Source organism: Pecten maximus, chromosome 4 (assembly GCF_902652985.1).
Source record: "Pecten maximus chromosome 4, xPecMax1.1, whole genome shotgun sequence".
NCBI lineage: Eukaryota > Metazoa > Mollusca > Bivalvia > Pectinida > Pectinidae > Pecten > Pecten maximus.
Genome location: NC_047018.1, coordinates 6,354,979 through 6,376,178, shown reverse-complemented (window position 1 = coordinate 6,376,178; position 21,200 = coordinate 6,354,979). Strand labels below are relative to the sequence as shown.

General features: G+C 37.8%; 1 protein-coding gene across 1 annotated transcript; it reads left to right on the top strand.

The window, feature by feature from the left end:
- The first annotated feature begins 1,878 nt into the window (after window positions 1–1,878).
- Window positions 1,879–20,708, top strand: LOC117325067 (organic solute transporter subunit alpha-like). The gene is made up of 9 exons (XM_033880992.1): window positions 1,879–2,011; window positions 9,019–9,123; window positions 9,415–9,575; window positions 12,315–12,388; window positions 12,999–13,157; window positions 14,343–14,457; window positions 16,397–16,649; window positions 17,061–17,176; window positions 18,130–20,708. Exons 2-9 carry the CDS (start codon window positions 9,078–9,080, stop codon window positions 18,139–18,141), a joined length of 936 nt encoding a protein of 311 aa, XP_033736883.1. The 5' UTR covers window positions 1,879–2,011; window positions 9,019–9,077; the 3' UTR covers window positions 18,142–20,708.
- Window positions 20,709–21,200: the final 492 nt, after the last annotated feature.

Sequence of the window (21,200 nt, the reverse complement as noted above, 5' to 3'; positions counted from 1 at the left end):
GGTCTTTCCGCATTCCTTATGTTTTTAAGTGTCCCTACATACAAAGTAATTTCTGAGTTGCTGCAGTCCAATCCTTGTCCGACGCTTCTTGAATTCGGCCCCAATGTCCATCCCTTGTCCAGCGCTTCCTTGAATCGCCCCATGTCCCTCCCTTGTCCAGCGCTACCTTAAATCGCCCCAAATGCCTCTTTGGCGCTTCCTTGAATCCCCCCTAAATGTCTCTCCTTTGTCCATCCCTTCCTTGAATCGCCTCCCGACGCCTCTCCCTTGTCAAGCGCTTCCTTGAATCGCCTTCAAATGTCTCTCACTTGTCCAGCGCTTGGTGTTCCTTCCCCGTTGTACTCTGCGGAGTTTTCTCCAATTTTAATAGTCTATGCTGCTTCGTCGTTCCTCTTTGACCTTTTCAGTCTCTGGAGCCTCCTAAATGTCTGATCATCCTGGACACTCGTGTCACTCAAATTCCACTCACTGCCTCGAATCGCCAATGAAGCTTGGGTTGTCTTGGTACTTTTGGTTGACTACTGTCCTGCGTCTCACCAGAGTCTGTGTTATCTGTGCGCTGCGTTAAGTGTTTGTCTACGACCGTATTTGGATCTTCCTCAATTAACCTTTGGCCATTTGATGTTGTTGACTTTCCCGCATTGACAACTTGCTTCGGCTGGCTCTCCATCGTTGGTGTCGTATGTCGGTGTCATGGTCGTTTCCGTGTGGCCCGTTCGATTGAGCCTCTCATCTCGCCATCGTTCTAGAAGAATAGGCTGGAAGCAATGTTTTGCTTTTGAAGACGACGAAGACAACTGTGATTGCGCTATTTTCTAACTTCCCGTTTTCAATAACAGCACACCTGCTTCCCCAACCTACAGTATTTGCACGCTGCTTCTATACGCATATCTTTCCGAATATCATTATTTATGTGATACCTCCTGTTGACTGACAAGCTTATAATAGCGATTTGAAAGGGTTTTAAAAGACTTTTTAGAGTTGGACTACTTCAGTGTGTGTGTTCTTATGTCATATTATCTACTAAGAACATACTATAGAACGTCATCCTATCATTTTCTGTAACGAATACGCGTTATTGTATGAACTCGAGTTTTCAATGAACAGACTCGTCGTATGCATAGGAAAATAGAGAAAAAATATATAATAAAATAAAGAATAACGTGAAAATCTGAAACCATTCGAAAGCAGGAAATTTCATGGCTTGGAAGAAAAAAAATGTTGAAAACGTAAGGATTAATCTGTGAATTAAGTTTACTACCGGAAGATAAGGCTATATAGTTCTTACACAAAAAATCTCAGCTTGTTACCGTACAAACTTTACAGATATAACAAAAACCGTAAAAAAGGATCTCAAACATGTGTGTTGATGTTTAAATTGGTTCCCTGCTACCAGGTAATTGCAGAAGAAAACTTGCCCTTAAGAATCGTGTAACTCAACACTAAATAAAGATTCGTGGATCTTACTTCAAACTTGGGGATTCACAATCGGATTCAGAAATGTATTGTCGACAGTTCATTCTCTTCGAAATGCGCTTCGTATGTAAACAACTGTTATGCGTAACGATAAAGTAGACATAATAAAAATGCAGGTTTTGATGCAATATCAATAATAAAATATATTTCATGAACATAAGCACGAATTTGCTCCCTCATGCATAAAAAGTAGTTGTGGGTAGGGACTTGAAGGGATTGTAAAAATCTTCCTACTATCATCCACAAGAGACGTCCTGTTGCTACAATATGTATCTTTACCCTTGTGATTCGTGACAGTTTTATATCTTTACGTATACATGTATGCTAGTATCGTCGAGCGGTTCCGCTTGATTACACCTGTACTGCCTCGAGTGACGATCTATATATTGACCTATGGTGTTCAGTGTAATCGCAACACGACAACCATAACAATTAGTCAGACCGTGAGAGGGTACAGCCTGCAGGTCAGCCTTCACTTTAAGACCGTGAGAGGGTACAGCCTGGTCAGTCTTCACTTCTGAGATCTCACATACAGGTAAGTCTGATGTGTATCTGCTGATTGATCGATATTTACGGGGAGATATTTCTGTGTCTACCTCCAATCTTAACTATGAATGTTCAATTGTAAATATATAATCTGACGCGTAATGCAAACAAAAGTTTGATACTGGTTATACGATTCTCGGTTTAATACTGTGTGTGTAAAAGATATCAAAAAGCAGTGAGATAAAGATGTTTTTCTTGCCTTCCAATGTGCACTTCCATGTCAAAGGTGGTTTTGGGGGATCATGATATCTTGTACTGATTACTGTACCTTTGTTTGGTGTTGTTGATTGAATTTCCCACTGAGTATATTATGTTTGTTTTCTACCCGAGCGTAGATTTATATTAATCTGACTGTTGTTAACATTAGTCAACACGTATGATTTAATCCACCTGGTATATGACACATATTTTCTTTTATTGTTCTACATTTGAATATATATGTTATTGAGATTTTCGTGTCAGGAGAGAGTATAATAAATATATGTCAGAAAGGTAGAATAGATTTTATTTTGTCAACCAAACTTTATCAATTCTGTAAGAAACTGTATCACTTGTTAAGCAAATTGTATCAATTTAGGGGAAAAAAAGAAGATTCCGTATAAAAATATAAGAAACACATAAGGCATAATCTACATTATACATTTACCAATTATGTAATGTTCTATATAGAATGGTTTGATGCATCATCATATTCTGTCGAATAAACACACCAGCCAGAAATCTGTATTCTACGTTTTGTATCTAGTTTGTACGTATATTAAAAGGTTTGATATATATAACATATCTTTTACCCAATAGATCTTTAATATCGACGTAACAGCTATTACAGAGTCGACATTGAATCGTGTTTTTGTACAATGCGGAGTTCTATTTTAGTACACGTATGTGTTAAGTTCATTGGAGACAGTGAAGATTTGTCAATACACAAAACTGGTCTTATGTGGAAAATACAATCTAACCAGATTACCAAGTAAACCTGTTACCCTATACCATCTGACCAGGTTACTAAGTGAACCTGTTACCCTATACTATCTCACCAGGTTACCAAGTGAACCTGTTACCTATACCATCTGACCAGGTTACTAAGTGAACATAATACCCTATACATCTGACCTGGTTACCAAGTGAACCTGTTACCCTATACCATCTCACCGGGTTACCGAGTGAACCTGTTACCCTATACCATCTCACCGGGTTACCAAGTGAACCTGTTACCCTATACCATCTGACCGGGTTACCAAGTGAACCTGTTACCTGTACCATCTGACCGGGTAACCAAGTGAACCTGTTACCCTATACCATCTGACCGGGTTACCAAGTGAACCTGTTACCCTATACCATCTGACCGGGTTACCAAGTGAACCTGTTACCCTATACCATCTGACCGGGTTACCAAATGAACCTGTTACCCTATACCATCTGACCAGGTTACCGAGTGAACCTGTTACCTGTACAATCTGACCAGGTTACCAAGTGAACCTGTTCTCATATACCATCTGACCGGGTTACCAAGTGAACCTGTTACCCTTTACCATCTGACCAGGTTACCAAGTGAACCTGTTACCCTATATACCATCTGACCGGGTTACCAAGTGAACATGTTACCTATACCATCTGATCGGGTTACCAAGTGAACCTGTTACCTATACCATCTTACCGGGTTACCAAGTGAACCTGTTACCCTATACCATCTGACCGGGTTACCAAGTGAACCTGTTACCCTATATCATCTGACCGGGTTACCAAGTGAACCTGTTACCCTAAACCATCTGACCGGGTTACCAAGTGAACCTGTTACACTATACCATCTGACCGGGTTACCGAGTGAACCTGTTACCTATACTATCTGACCAGGTTACCGAGTGAACCTGTTACCTTATACCATCCGACCGGGTTACGAAGTGAACGTGTTACCTATACCATCTGACCGGGTTACCAAGTGAACCTGTTACCCTATATCATCTGACCGGGTTATCAAATGAACCTGTTACCCTATACCATCTGACCGGGTTACCAAGTGAACCTGTTACCCTATATCATCTGACCGGGTTACCAAATGAACCTGTTACCCTATACCATCTGACCAGGTTACCGAGTGAACCTGTTACCTATACCATCTGACCGGGTTACCGAGTGAACCTGTTACCTTATACCATCTGACCGGGTTACCGAGTGAACCTGTTACCTATACTATCTGACCAGGTTACCGAGTGAACCTGTTACCTTATACCATCCGACCGGGTTACCGAGTGAACCTGTTACCCTATACCATCTGACCGGGTTACCAAGTGAACCTGTTACCTATACCATCTGACCAGGTTCCCAAGTGAACCTGTTACCCTATACCATCTGACCGGGTTACCAAGTGAACCTGTTACCTATACCATCTGATCGGGTTACCAAGTGAACCTGTTACCTATACCATCTTACCGGGTTACCAAGTGAACCTGTTACCTGTACCATCTGACCAGGTTACCAAGTGAACCTGTTACCCTATACCATCTGACCGGGTTACCAAGTGAACCTGTTACCCTATACCATCTGACCGGGTTACCAAGTGAACCTGTTACCTATACCATCTGACCAGGGTTACCAAGTGAACCTGTTACCCTATACCATCTGACCGGGTTACCAAGTGAACCTGTTACCTATACCATCTGACCGGGTTACCAAGTGAACCTGTTACCTATACCATCTGACCGGGTTACCAAGTGAACCTGTTACCTATACCATCTGACCGGGTTACCGAGTGAACCTGTTACCTTATGTACCATCTGACCGGGTTACCAAGTCAACCTGTTACCCTATATCATCTGACCGGGTTACCAAATGAACCTGTTACCCTATACCGTCTGACCAAGTTACCGAGTGAACCTGTTACCTGTACCATCTGACCGGGTTACCAAGTGAACCTGTTACCCTATACCATCTGACCGGGTTACCAAGTGAACCTGTTACCCTATACCAGCTGACCAGGTTACCGAGTGAACCTGTTACCCTATACCATCTGACCAGGTTACCAAGTGAACCTGTTACCCTATACCATCTGACCGGGTTACCAAATGAACCTGTTACCCTAAACCATCTGACCGGGTTACCAAGTGAACCTGTTACACTATACCATCTGACCGGGTTACCGAGTGAACCTGTTACCTATACTATCTGACCAGGTTACCGAGTGAACCTGTTACCTTATACCATCGACCGGGTTACGAAGTGAACGTGTTACCTATACCATCTGACCGGGTTACCAAGTGAACCTGTTACCCTATATCATCTGACCGGGTTATCAAGTGAACCTGTTACCCTATACCATCTGACCGGGTTACCAAGTGAACCTGTTACCCTATATCATCTGACCGGGTTACCAAATGAACCTGTTACCCTATACCATCTGACCAGGTTACCGAGTGAACCTGTTACCTATACCATCTGACCGGGTTACCGAGTGAACCTGTTACCTTATACCATCTGACCGGGTTACCGAGTGAACCTGTTACCTATACTATCTGACCAGGTTACCGAGTGAACCTGTTACCTTATACCATCCGACCGGGTTACGAAGTGAACGTGTTACCCTATACCATCTGACCGGGTTACCAAGTGAACCTGTTACCTATACCATCTGACCAGGTTACCAAGTGAACCTGTTACCCTATACCATCTGACCGGGCTACCAAGTGAACCTGTTCTCATATACCATCTGACCGGGTTACCAAGTGAACCTGTTACCCTTTACCATCTGACCGGGTTACCAAATGAACCTGTTACCCTATACCGTCTGATCAGGTTACCGAGTGAACCTGTTACCTGTACCATCTGACCGGGTTACCAAGTGAACCTGTTACTCTATACCATCTGACCGGGTTACCAAGTGAACCTGTTACCCTATACCATCTGACCAGGTTACCGAGTGAACCTGTTACCCTATACCATCTGACCAGGTTACCAAGTGAACCTGTTACCCTAAGCCATCTGACCGGGTTACCGAGTAAACCTGTTACCTGTACCATCTGACCGGGTTACCGAGTAAACCTGTTACCTATACCATCTGACCGGGTTACCAAGTGAACCTGTTACCTATACCATCTAACCGGGTTACCAAGTGAACCTGTTACCCTATACCATCTCTCCAGGTTACCAAGTGAAACCTGTTACCCTATACCATCTGACCGGGTTACCAAGTGAACCTGTTACCCTATACCATCTGACCGGGTTACCAAGTGAACCTGTTACCTATACCATCTGACCGGGTTACCAAGTGAACCTGTTACCCTATACCATCTGACCGGGTTACCAAGTGAACCTGTTACCCTATACCATCTGACCGGGTTACCGAGTGAACCTGTTACCTATACTATCTGACCGGGTTACCAAGTGAACCTGTTACCTTATACCATCTGACCGGGTTACGAAGTGAACCTGTTACCTATACCATCTGACCGGGTTACCAAGTGAACCTGTTACCCTATACCATCTGACCGGGTTACCAAGTGAACCTGTTACCCTATACCATCTGACCAGGTTACCGAGTGAACCTGTTACCTATACCATCTGACCGGGTTACCAAGTGAACCTGTTACCTATACCATCTGACCGGGTTACCAAGTGAACCTGTTACCCTATACCATCTGACCGGGTTACCAAGTGAACCTGTTACCCTATACCATCTGACCGGGTTACCAAGTGAACCTGTTACCCTATACCATCTGACCAGGTTACCAAGTGAACCTGTTACCCTATACCATCTGACCGGGTTACCAAGTGAACCTGTTACCTGTACCATCTGACCGGGTTACCAAGTGAACGTGTTCTCATATACCATCTGACCGGGTTACCAAGTGAACCTGTTACCCTATACTATCTCTCAGGGTTACCAAGTGAACCTGTTACCCTATACCATCTGACCATGTTACCAAGTGAACCTGTTACCCTTTACCATCTGACCGGGTTACCGAGTAAACCTGTTACCTGTACCATCTGACCGGGTTACCGAGTAAACCTGTTACCTATACCATCTGACCAGGTTACTAAGTGAACCTAATACCCTATACATCTGACCTGGTTACCAAGTGAACCTGTTACCCTATACTATCTGACCGGGTTACCAAGTGAACCTGTTACCCTATACCATCTGACCGGGTTACCAAGTGAACCTGTTACCCTATACCATCTGACCAGGTTACCAAGTGAACCTGTTACCCTATACCATCTGACCGGGTTACCAAATGAACCTGTTACCCTATACCATCTGACCGGGTTACCAAGTGAACCTGTTACACTATACCATCTGACCGGGTTACCGAGTGAACCTGTTACCTATACTATCTGACCAGGTTACCGAGTGAACCTGTTACCTTATACCATCGACCGGGTTACGAAGTGAACGTGTTACCTATACCATCTGACCGGGTTACCAAGTGAACCTGTTACCCTATATCATCTGACCGGGTTATCAAGTGAACCTGTTACCCTATACCATCTGACCGGGTTACCAAGTGAACCTGTTACCCTATATCATCTGACCGGGTTACCAAATGAACCTGTTACCCTATACCATCTGACCAGGTTACCGAGTGAACCTGTTACCTATACCATCTGACCGGGTTACCGAGTGAACCTGTTACCTTATACCATCTGACCGGGTTACCGAGTGAACCTGTTACCTATACTATCTGACCAGGTTACCGAGTGAACCTGTTACCTTATACCATCCGACCGGGTTACGAAGTGAACGTGTTACCCTATACCATCTGACCGGGTTACCAAGTGAACCTGTTACCTATACCATCTGACCAGGTTACCAAGTGAACCTGTTACCCTATACCATCTGACCGGGTTACCAAGTGAACCTGTTACCCTATATCATCTGACCGGGTTACCAAATGAACCTGTTACCCTATACCGTCTGACCAGGTTACCGAGTGAACCTGTTACCTGTACCATCTGACCGGGTTACCAAGTGAACCTGTTACTCTATACCATCTGACCGGGTTACCAAGTGAACCTGTTACCCTATACCATCTGACCAGGTTACCGAGTGAACCTGTTACCCTATACCATCTGACCAGGTTACCAAGTGAACCTGTTACCCTAAGCCATCTGACCGGGTTACCGAGTAAACCTGTTACCTGTACCATCTGACCGGGTTACCGAGTAAACCTGTTACCTATACCATCTGACCGGGTTACCAAGTGAACCTGTTACCTATACCATCTAACCGGGTTACCAAGTGAACCTGTTACCCTATACCATCTCTCCAGGTTACCAAGTGAACCTGTTACCCTATACCATCTGACCATGTTACCAAGTGAACCTGTTACCCTTTACCATCTGACCGGGTTACCAAATGAACCTGTTAACCTTTACCATCTCTCCAGGTTACCAAGTGAACCTGTTACCCTATACCATCTGACCATGTTACCAAGTGAACCTGTTACCCTATACCATCTGACCATGTTACCAAGTGAACCTGTTACCCTTTACCATCTGACCGGGTTACCGAGTAAACCTGTTACCTGTACCATCTGACCGGGTTACCGAGTAAACCTGTTACCTATACCATCTGACCGGGTTACCAAGTGAACCTGTTACCTATACCATCTGACCGGGTTACCAAGTGAACCTGTTACCCTATATATACACACTTCTCCACAGCTTAGCGAGTGGTGACAAATAGGCGGAAAAAGAAGTCTATGTTGGAATCAGCTAAAGAGGGTCACTAACTCAAACTGGTACCCTGTATAATATATATATGAGTACTTAATGCGTATCTGTACTGATACAACCAAATAATTGGTTGATGGGTCGGAAACAGACAAAATATATACAATGTAGTCTTGTTAAAATGACGACGGAGATTTTCTTGGTATATTTCATACTTTGATTTCGTATAAGCTAATTATGTACAACTTCACATGCTGTATCCACGAAACAGTAGCTACCATCTCGCGAGTGTATCCCCTGGAATTGCCACATAATATTACTATTTTACAGCGATACGACTTCGGATTAGGGTAATGATCATCTGAAAGGCCTACCCATTAAATCCCACGATGAGCTGTTCACAGGAATTCCCCTACTCGGCAGTGTTGTATTCAGGTAAGTTTTTCAACACTTTTTACTATGGTAGAGTTATCCCCGTTATAATTCAATTTCTTTATCAACGAATTTCGACCCTCATAAGGCAACACACGGCTATACGATCACTAAAGCTTGTATTCTCATACACTTTCTATATTCATTGGAACAATAATTTAGATATCAAGTATTTACTATGTTATCAGATTGACATACACGTATTGCAGAAATCTCACTTATTGCTCATGTAAAAGACGAGTAAATTTAGTGGTATGGTCAAAATAATGAGATGAGTCCTTTGTGTGTCTACAGAGCTGGGAGGAGAGACGGGGACAATAGCTGTCACTGCCATAGCCTGTGTCCTTTCATTTATTACACTTGTCATTTTCCTCGAAGAGGTTTGGTTCTTTTTCAAACAATATAATGACAAGAAAACGAGACCTAAGATTTTATGTCTTCTGGCTGTATACCCGGTAAGTTTTTAACAACTCTACTGGTCAGAGTTCAGACTCTATAAAACCCGATTTCATTGTGATATCTATATGTTTTTATGACACGACGCTATTTATGTAAGCAGTGCACCGGAGAACGTAGGTAGCACAATGAGATTATTTATTGAGATTACGTATAATGTATTTCAAACTGGTTTTATTTTTTTTCTATGTTTTATTGAACGACACTAGGGTGAATGGCAGCGTTATGAAATTTAGTGGTAGATATAATACATGTCAGATAATGAATGGTACCGCACCATACAGATGTTTAATATGTATTGGTGTAATGTCTTACTGAGCTCGTCAGGGGCTCACATCATACAGCTGTTTGATATGTATTGGTGTAATGTCTTATTGAGCTCGTCAGGGGCTCACATCATACAGCTGTTTGATATGTATTGGTGTAATGTCCTATTGGGCTCATCAGGGGCTCACATCATACAGCTGTTTAATATGTATTGGTGTAATATCCTATTGGGCTCATCAGGGGCTCAAATCATACAACTGTTTAATATGTCTTGGTGTTCATCTCCTATTGGGCTCATCAGGGGCTCACATCATACAGCTGTTTAATATGTATTGGTGTAATGTCCTATTGAGCTCGTCAGGGGCTCACATCATACAACTGTTTAACATGTCTTATTCAGCTCGTCAGAGGCTCACATCATACAGTTGTTTGATATGTATCGGTGTATATGTCTTATTGAGCGCGTCAAGAGGCTCACACCATACAACTGTTTAATATGTATTGATGTACAACTGTTTTATATGTATTGGTGTAAATGTCCTATTGTGCGCTTCAAGGGGACATGTACACCAACACATATCAAACAGCTGTATGATGTGACCTATTGGGCGCGTCAGTCTCGCCTCTTGTAAAAGCTCTCAAATTCTATAGAAAGTTGATTACTCAACTGGTTGAATAAATTTGAGTTTGTAAAAATCAATATTTGAATGAATCGAATAATGACGGGTTATGGTGGATGAAGTTGAGGCAGTGGTGCATATATATTAGCTGCATGATAAGTACCGTCATTGAATTTCTTAAAATAAACTTTTCACGAACACGAATTCTATGCTGACTTCACTATGTCATGATTGCGAACAACGCGTCAACACACAAAAGTTAATCCGACACTTTCCCTTCAGTAACGTAATATAACTGTATTTGTATTACTATAATTACGTGTACTGATTTCCAGTATTAAATGTAAAAGTTTGTCGGTACATAACCAAACTTCAGAAGCAAACATTATAATTAAAACACACACAACCTATTCATACTTTTGATATAAAACACATATTAAAGTCAACGTGACGGTTAAAGTGCTGTACTGTGTAAATATTGGATGATGATTACAACTAAAACGCCAACAACGACAGAATATACTACAGCGTCAACAAACAACGACAAAATATACTTAAACGCAAACACACAACGACAAAATACTACAACGCCCACACACAACGACAAACTATGCTTAAACGTCAACACACTGCGACAAAATATGCTAAAACGTCAACCTAGTGACAAAATAAACTACAACTTCAACACACAGCGACAAAATATGCTACAACGTCAACACATGGCGACAAGATATGCTAAAATTCCAACACACTGATAAAATATGGTCCAACGTCAACATACGACGAAATATGCTACAACGCCAACACTCAACGACAGGATATGCAACAACGTCAACACACAGTGACACAATATGCTACAATGTCAATACAAAGGGACGATATGCTTCACTACACCGGCAAAATATATTTGACGCCAACACACAACGTCAAAATATACTACAACCCCAACACACAACGTCAAAATATACTAAAAGGTAGACACACAACGACAAAATATGCCAAATCGTCAACAAACAACGACCAAAGTACTAAAACGCCATCACACAACGACAAAATATGCCACAACGCCAAAACAAAACAACACAATATATTAAAATGTCGACACAAAGCGAAAAAAATATGCTTAAATGCCAAGACACAGTGACAAAATATGCTACAATGACAACACATAACGACAAAATATGTTGAAACATCAATACACTGCGACAAAATATGCTACATTGGTAACACACAGAGACCATATGCTACATCGTCAAGACATAGCGACAAAATATGCTAAACCGTAAACACACAACGACAAAATATACTTCAACGTCAACACATAACGACAAAATATACTAAAACGCAGACAACACACTGCGACAAAATATGCTAAACCGTAAACACACAACGACAAAATATACTTCAACGTCAACACATAACGACAAAATATACTTCAACGTCAACGCATAACGACAAAATATACTAAAACACAGACAACACACAGCGACAAAATATGCTACAACCTAAATATACAGCGACAAGATATACTATAACGCCAACACAAAACGACAAAATATACTAAAACGTCAACACAAAACGAAAGAACATACTAAAACGGTCAAAATATGCTACAAGTATAACAGCGATATTTTAGAATTATTTCTATATTATCATTATCAATTAAGTCTTAGAAGGATGAGACAGAAATGTGATACAGATTGTATTCGTGATTAGGTATATATTGTATATTTTACCAAATTCGCATTTAAAAGTACAATTCGCTTGTGCACTTTGTACAATACTTTCAGAAACAAAGTTTGTATAGGTATACGCCACCTTTATTGCTGATATCTCGTTTCTTACTTTCAGATCATATCATGTAATGCATTGCTGAGTCTTCTGATTCCCAAGGCCACACCTATAGCGGAATTCCTAAGTGCACTGTAAGATATCATGTAGAGTTTATTATATATTTACTCCTATCATAATACCAGTTGGAGCTGCAATTGGTTGTAGGTTTCCATGGTTTCATTTACGACATCACTAATTTGTGACGTCACGAAAGTAGTAGGTAAAGTGTTAATATTCTAAATCTAAATACATGTATAAATATTGTCTTTTCTATTTCCATATCCGTCTCAGAATATGCTTGCTTCAGCAGCAAAAAGGCACGACTTATGTGATAACATATTACATTCTAATTAAATGGGATTGATGTGATTACGATTGGTTTTTATTTTAGCTCGCAACACTGAAAGAAAACTTAAAAAAAAAAACGCATGTGAAATGGGCCTGTATCAAATTATTTAAACAATGGAATATTGTAAGATTATATAATGAAATATGTGTATTTGAAACTATGAAACAGTATCAAATAACCAAATGGTTTTATTGAAATCGCTGGTCTAAGTATCACCATTAAACATATTATTTTATGCTCAATTACACAATTGCAGTGATGTTCTATGTTATGCTCTCCTTATCAGTGGTCGTGAAGTTATGTTTGCAGTCGATGTGTCTAAATACTCAACATTTTCCCTATTTGTTCCACAGGTTCCTGTCGTTTTGCATCCTACAGTTCATCAGACTTGTTGTCGACTATTTTGGCGGTACCACTGCCATGATACAAGCTTTTGAGAACGAAACAATATCCTTCCGGACGCCGCCATGTTGTTGTTGTTGTTGCTGCCTTTCCAACGTTAAACTCACACGGTAATACTTTAAATTATAACCTCGATGGTCACTTTCAACGTGACCAGCGCGATAGTTTACAACTAATCTGTATGACAGTCATGACGATTTCAATTTCTCAAAGGTAAATTTTCCATTTCTAGACAGTACGATACCCGCTTCCCCTACCTACATGTCGTAGTTGATATGAGCTGTACTTGTACCAATGATTACAATACTTCCAAATAAAACCAGGTGTTCCGTCAAATTAATGCTATGTTACTTTCAAGACAAGAAAGAGGCAGGTGAACCTGCCATATGTATCAACCAGATTATCTGATTTGGTTTAATTTTCCCCGTTTTTTGTTTAATTTTCCCCGTTATTTGGTTTAATTTTTCCCGTTATTTGGTTTAAATTTTGCCGTTATTTGGTTAAATTTTCCCGTTATTTGGTTTAATTATTCCCGTTATTTGGTTAAATTTTCCCGTTATTTGGTTTAATTTTCCCCGTTATTTGGTTAACTTTTCCCGTTATTTGGTTTAATTATTCCCGTTATTTGTTTTTTTTTTCCCATTATTTGGTTTAATTTTCCCCATTATTTGGTTTAATTTCCCCCGTTATTTGGTTTAATTTTTCCCGTTATTTGGTTTAAATTTTGCCGTTATTTGGTTAAATTTTCCCGTTATTTGGTTTAATTATTCCCGTTATTTGGTTAAATTTTCCCGTTATTTGGTTTAATTTTCCCCGTTATTTGGTTTAATTATTCCCGTTATTTGGTTTATTTTTTCCCATTATTTGGTTTAATTTTCCCCATTATTTGGTTTAATTTTTCCCCGTTATTTGGTTAATTTTTCCCGTTATTTGGTTTAATTTTCCCCATTATTTGGTTTAATTTTTCCCGTTATTTGGTTTAATTTTTCCCGTTATTTGGTTAAATTTTCCCGTTATTTGGTTTAATTTTCCCCGTTATTTGGTTAAATTTTCCCGTTATTTGGTTTAATTTTCCCCGTTATTTGGTTTAAATTTTCCCGTTATTTGGTTTAATTTTCCCCGTTATTTGGTTAAATTTTCCCGTTGTTTAGTTTAATTTTTCCCATTATTTAGTTAGGAAAGCTGGTTCAGTGTCAGGATTCCTCACATTCACTCCGCTTCAGTCTGATTTAGAAAATTATTTTTGAGATAAAGTGACATTTGGATTACATAATGACCTGAATTGCTTTTCGCAGAAAAACGTTACAGATGATCAAGATCATGGTGATGCAGCTGTGTTTGGTCCGTCCAGGAATCCTGTATGTGTTGAGTATACTACACAGTGATGGCCGTTATCACCTGGACCAGAGTGTACGTAGTTATATTACCACACCTGTATTGTCACACCTGTATTACCACACCTGTATATATCATCTCTATATGTAGTTATATTACCACACCTGTATATACTAGTATCATCTCTACATGTAGTTATATTACCACACCTGTATATATCATCTCTATATGTAGTTATATTACCACACCTGTATATATCATCTCTATATATAGTTATATTACCACACCTGTATATATCATCTCTATATATAGTTATATTACCACACCTGTATATATCATCTCTATATGTAGTTATATTACCACACCTGTATATATCATCTCTACATGTAGTTATATTACCACACCTGTATATACTAGTATCATCTCTATATGTAGTTATATTACCACACCTGCATATATCATCTCTATATATAGTTATATTACCACACCTGTATATATCATCTCTATATGTAGTTATATTACCACACCTATATATATCATCTCTACATGTAGTTATATTACCACACCTGTATATATCATCTCTATATGTAGTTATATTACCACACCTGTATAACCACACCTGTGTAACCACACATGTATTGCAACATCTGTATATATCACCTCTATATATAGCTATATTATCACACCTGTATATATCATCTCTATATGTAGTTATATTACCACACCTGTATAACCACACCTGTGTAACCACACATGTATTGCAACATCTGTATATATCACCTCTATATATAGCTATATTATCACACCTGTATATATCATCTCTATATATAGTTATATTACCACACCTGCATATATCATCTCTATATGTAGCTGTATTACCACACCTGTATAACCACACCTGTATATATCATCTCTATATGTAGCTGTATTACCACACCTGTATATATATCATCTCTATATGTAGCTGTATTACCACACCTGTATAACCACACCTGTATACCACACCTGTATAACCACACCTGTATATCACACCTGTATAGATCATCTCTATATGTAGCTGTATTACCACACCTGTATAACCACACCTGTATAACCACACCTGTATATCACACCTGTATAGATCATCTCTATATGTAGCTGTATTATCACACCTGTATATATCATCTCTATATATAGTTATATTACCACACCTGCATATATCATCTCTATATGTAGCTGTATTACCACACCTGTATAACCACACCTGTATATATCATCTCTATATATAGTTATATTACCACACCTGTATATATCATCTCTATATGTAGCTGCATTACCACACCTGTATATATATCATCTCTATATGTAGCTGTATTACCACACCTGTATATATCATCTCTATATGTAGCTGTATTACCACACCTGTATAACCACACCTGTATACCACACCTGTATAACCACACCTGTATATCACACCTGTATAGATCATCTCTTTATGTAGCTGTATTACCACACCTGTATATATCATTTCTATATGTAGCTGTATTACCACACCTGTATAACCACACCTGTATATCACACCTGTATAGATCATCTCTATATGTAGCTGTATTACCACACCTGTATATATCATCTCTATATGTAGCTGTATTACCACACCTGTATAACCACACCTGTATAACCACACCTGTATATCACACCTGTATAGATCATCTCTATATGTAGCTGTATTACCACACCTGTATAACCACACCTGTATAACCACACCTGTATATCACACCTGTATAGATCATCTCTATATGTAGCTGTATTATCACACCTGTATATATCATCCTTATATATAGCTATATTACCACACCTGTACATCATCTCTACATAACTGGCTTATTTTTAGTAAAATGTTTACACATTCTGAAGTTGATGTTTCACCACTCAAACACAATCAGTCTATGAACATGAATTATCACATTTCCACATTAATCTAATACTTAAATAATTATATACCCGGTAATGATTTTTCTTTCTTTTCTTTTAGTCAGAACCAACAGAAATTTTTTTATGGCTGAAAATTATCTCTGCAATTTCTACGATATTCGCTATATACGGACTCATTGTGACCTTCTTTGCCGCCAAACGGAAGTTAACACAACCGAGGTTGCCCTTAAAAGCTGCCTCACTTAAACTGACACTTCTCGTGTTTGACATACAGCTTACCATAATATCTACCCTGGCTAAATACGAGAAGATTCCGTGTGAGGGAAGTCGCGGTTCATTTGTGAGGGCATCAAGTGAGTCAATAATCAAATTCTGTTTCAAATTTGTATGATAACGTAAGCTTGATGAACATATGTTAAACATATTAAATTATGATCCACTACCTACTGTACAATCCATCATTAGAGACTTTTTCTGTTAATTTAGATAGATACATGTACTAAGCAAATACATGGTAATATACATGGCATCTACATTCTCATGACATGACATTTATAAATCACTATTGTAATGATTTAGGTATCTACAAGGTCACCACGTGGTATTCATAATTTGCTATTGTAATGTTTTAGGCATACAAAAGTTTATGAGATGACATTTATAAATAGCTATTATAATGTTTTAGGTGTCCACACGTTCACGATAAGACATTTATAAATCGCTATTGTAAAGCTCTTCACGACATGACCTTTGTAATACTTTAGGTATCCACAACTTCATGCTTGTCATAGAGATATTCTTACTGGCGGTAATGGCCCGATTTGCATATCGAATCAAGCACCAACCAGCGATCTCAAGCTATACAAAAGAACTTAAAGAGGTAAATTCTTTGTGTTTTCTACATATAATCATTTCATATATTGGATGATGCAACAATTCTATGTTTTAAAAGATCATTTATTTTTGATGCTTGGACATAATGCCTTATAATATTGCAGATGTCACAATTTCTGTCTAGTGTTTTCATAATGACTGAGATATATCGTTTACTATTACGTGTTTTATATAACGACTGAGATATATCGTTTACTATTACGTGTTTTATATAACGACTGAGATATATCGTTTTCTATTACGTGTTTTATATAATGACTGAGATATATCGTTTTCTATTACGTGTTTATATAATGACAGAGATATATCGTTTTCTAGTACGTGTTTTATATAACGACTGAGATATATCGTTTTCTATTACGTGTTTTATATAATGACCGAGATATATCGTTTTCTATTACGTGTTTTATATAATGACCGAGATATATCGTTTTCTATTACGTGTTTTCTATAACGACTGAGATATATCGTTTCTAATTACGTGTTTTATATAATGACCGAGATATATCGTTTTCTATTACGTGTTTTATATAATGACCGAGATATATCGTTTTCTATTGCGTGTTTTATATAATGACCGAGATATATCGTTTTCTATTACGTGTTTTATATAATGACCGAGATATATCGTTTTCTATTACGTGTGTTATATAATGACCGAGATACATGTATATAGGTGACCGTTAAGGCACATGGGCCTCTTGTTTACTTCTTGTTTTACCCAATAAACATTACGTCTTACATATACCTTGTTTATCAATAAACGTCATCACCATTTCTGTTAGCTACTTTTTTAGAAACTTGTTTTTTTTTATTTTGAAATACAAGATTAACTAAATGGAATTATGTAACGTATCCTTAGACTAACGGAATTGTGATTGCAATCATTTGAATACAGGATAAAATCACACACCTAATATATATAACTTTTATCTTCAGATGAATGTGTAAACTGTGACTAGAAACACAACGGGAGATGGACACATCCTTCCAGAGTGACTTCGTACCCAACTGTTTACACCGACACGTGCCTCATATATCATACTATCTCTGATGTCTTAACTCTTTATTGTGGACGAAAAATCCCTAGTCTTAATGACTTGTTGTAGTTTCATCCTTGGATTGATGTAGTTACCTGTATATTGTTGACGAAATATTCCTAATTAACGACATGTTATAATTTCCCTTAGTGTTGATGAAGTTACAATGTACCTGTATATTGTTGACGAAATATTCCTAATTAACGACATGTTATAATTTAGTTTCCCTTAGTGTTGATGAAGTTACAATGTACCTGTATATTGTTGACGAAATATTCCTAATTAATGACATGTTATAATTTCCCTTAGTGTTGATGTAGTTACCTGTATATTGTTGACGGACTATTATTTTCATTTAAACTTAATCTGCAATCATTAGTTTCGCTGTTATAGCCTTATAGTGATATAGCTGTATGTAGTTATCTTTTATTGTTAATGCTATTTTAAGCTACATGTGTTATAGTTATTGCTATTAACGGTTTCATGATTAACCAGAGTTGTTTTTATTCTGATAGTTATTTTTACGTTTTTACTCCTTTCCACAATACTCTAAATATTTTTACTACTTATCATTATCAATTTTCAACGAATATATAAACATATTAAACAATACGTGAATATTGAAGTCCGTCAATACTTTTCTGATAGTATTGTCTTTATCAATACATATTTACATGGCCTTTTTATTACTCTGTATTTCTTTTACATTTTGATACGGCTTGTAATCATATGTGCAATCTTTACTCATTATTCTTGGACTGACTGTACTATGTTTTAACCACTTTACACCAAAACCGTATAATTACAGCTGTACCGGTCTCGACACATTATGATGTCCTTTTGATCGGTCTCTCGGGCATTGTCCGGTTAATAAAGGTCTTAGCTATCCAGCCTCGTACCTTATTATCCATATGTTATCGTTATGTTCATGTATTTATACGATAGACAGGGTAAATATGTTTATCTGATTGCTTTATGTTCCTAAATGTTGACCCTTTCGTCGAATGGAAAACAGTTCAGGATGCGTGCAATATTTATATCTACAAAATTGTTATGCAGTATTTTTGTCTACTTTGGAAAAATGTTCAAAATATCAATGCTGATTAGAATACCAAACAGTATACACATATACACTAATTTGTGGTAATCATTGATCAACTTTTAACGTGCTAGATAATATCAATATCTTATTTATTGGCCTTCTGACTACAGTGGAGAGGGGTGAAGGTAATGTAGACTATAACACATGCTTAAAGATAATCCACCAGATGAACTCCTTTAGTCGGGAAACATTATTCACAAGGAAATTCGAAATTTGTAATATTTGATGATCAAATCAATACAACGAATCACTTTTGTTATTTGTCCTTTTGTCTGTACATGCACATTTTATACTTTCAATCAGTGTTATATAATGCGTTCGTTTTAGTATTCTGCGTGTAGATTGGGAATGACCTAGTATTTCAAACAAGGTAATGGTCATAGAAAGTTAGTAAATTTTATATTGTAAATCCTAGCTCATGTATATTGTAGTAGAATCCGTTCTATGGTATTAGGATATACTTTATGTGTTATCTAGTAAAATCCGTTCTATTGTATAAGGATATACTGTATATGTTATCTAGTAGAATCCGTTCTATTGTATAAGGATATACTGTATATATTAAGTAGAATCCGTTCTTTGGTATTAGGATATACTGTCTGTGTTATCTAGAAGAATCCGTTCTATGATATAAGTTTATACTGTATATATTTAGTAGAATCCGTTCAATTCATCGTCTACACTGTTTATAATATACATATGTGTATGGCAAGCCAAGTTGTCATTTATTCGTGGAGTAATGTTTATGCAGTATTTTACCAAATTATGTAAGATATCTTATATGTTTATAATATATTTTATAAATTATATAAGATATCTCATAAAAGATATAAAATATCTTATACAGAAAAGTTTATAAGATATCTCTATAAAGAACGAGACTTTCGTGAGACCGGCAAAACCTAAAAGTACGAGAATGACTGCTCCCTCTGTAAGGTAACTTCCGTTTTGTTGGAAGGCATGCTGAACATACGGAGCAGATATGGCAATTATAAATCTGTTTCAAACCATTATATGTAGTTTCAGCTTCATCTCGGCTACTTCATCGAGTCGAGGAGAGTTCATTATCTCAAATTCAAATCTCGTTCTTTATAAGATATCTTATATAATTTCCTTTATAAGATATCTTATTCAATTTTCTTAATAATATATCTTGTATCTTTTATGAAAGAAAAGTATATAAGATATCTTATATAATTCTATTCTAACGACAAAAGTATCCATTATTGGATTTAAAATGTTGAATTATACATCGCAATATTTTATCTTGAACTTTGAACTGTTTCACTGTTATATACATACGCTTGTTTTCCTTACATTTATATACGGAGATGAATAGACGAACTTATTTTCTATAAGTAAAGGATCGACAAACACTATGGACTTTGTTGTAAGTGTGAGGACGACTAGGTACAATGGTAATGCTGTGATACGACTGAAGATAATTGTTTGAAGGATAACAACTAAATCTCAGTCAAGTAAAAAAAGAGAATACCGTATTGAACAACCTCTGCTGAAAACAGTGCAGTGAAGTTATGGTAAATAAACAACAAGATACGGTACAAACGTACTTGTACTCCGACAAAAAGTACTGTACAATACAAAGTTACTGTTGTACGGTACCAGGGCTTAGTACGATACCAATATACCAAGATACTGTACTATACAAGGGCTCTGTACGATACCAATATACCAAGGTACTATACTATACAAAGTTACAACTGTACGGTACTAGGGCTCAGTACGATACCAATATACCAAGGTACTGTACGATACAAAGTTACTGTTGTACGGTACCAAGGCTTAGTACGATACCAATATACCAAGATACTGTACTATACAAGGGCTCTGTACGATACCAATATACC

Bases quoted from the DNA above. Each gene is read 5' to 3' on its own strand.
- LOC117325067 (XM_033880992.1), top strand. From the start codon at position 9,078: ATGAGCTGTTCACAGGAATTCCCCTACTCGGCAGTGTTGTATTCAG. The intron at 9,124-9,414 runs GTAAGTTTTTCA...GTGTGTCTACAG, and splicing joins CTCGGCAGTGTTGTATTCAG to AGCTGGGAGGAGAGACGGGG. The intron at 14,458-16,396 runs GTACGTAGTTAT...CTTTTCTTTTAG, and splicing joins GTTATCACCTGGACCAGAGT to TCAGAACCAACAGAAATTTT.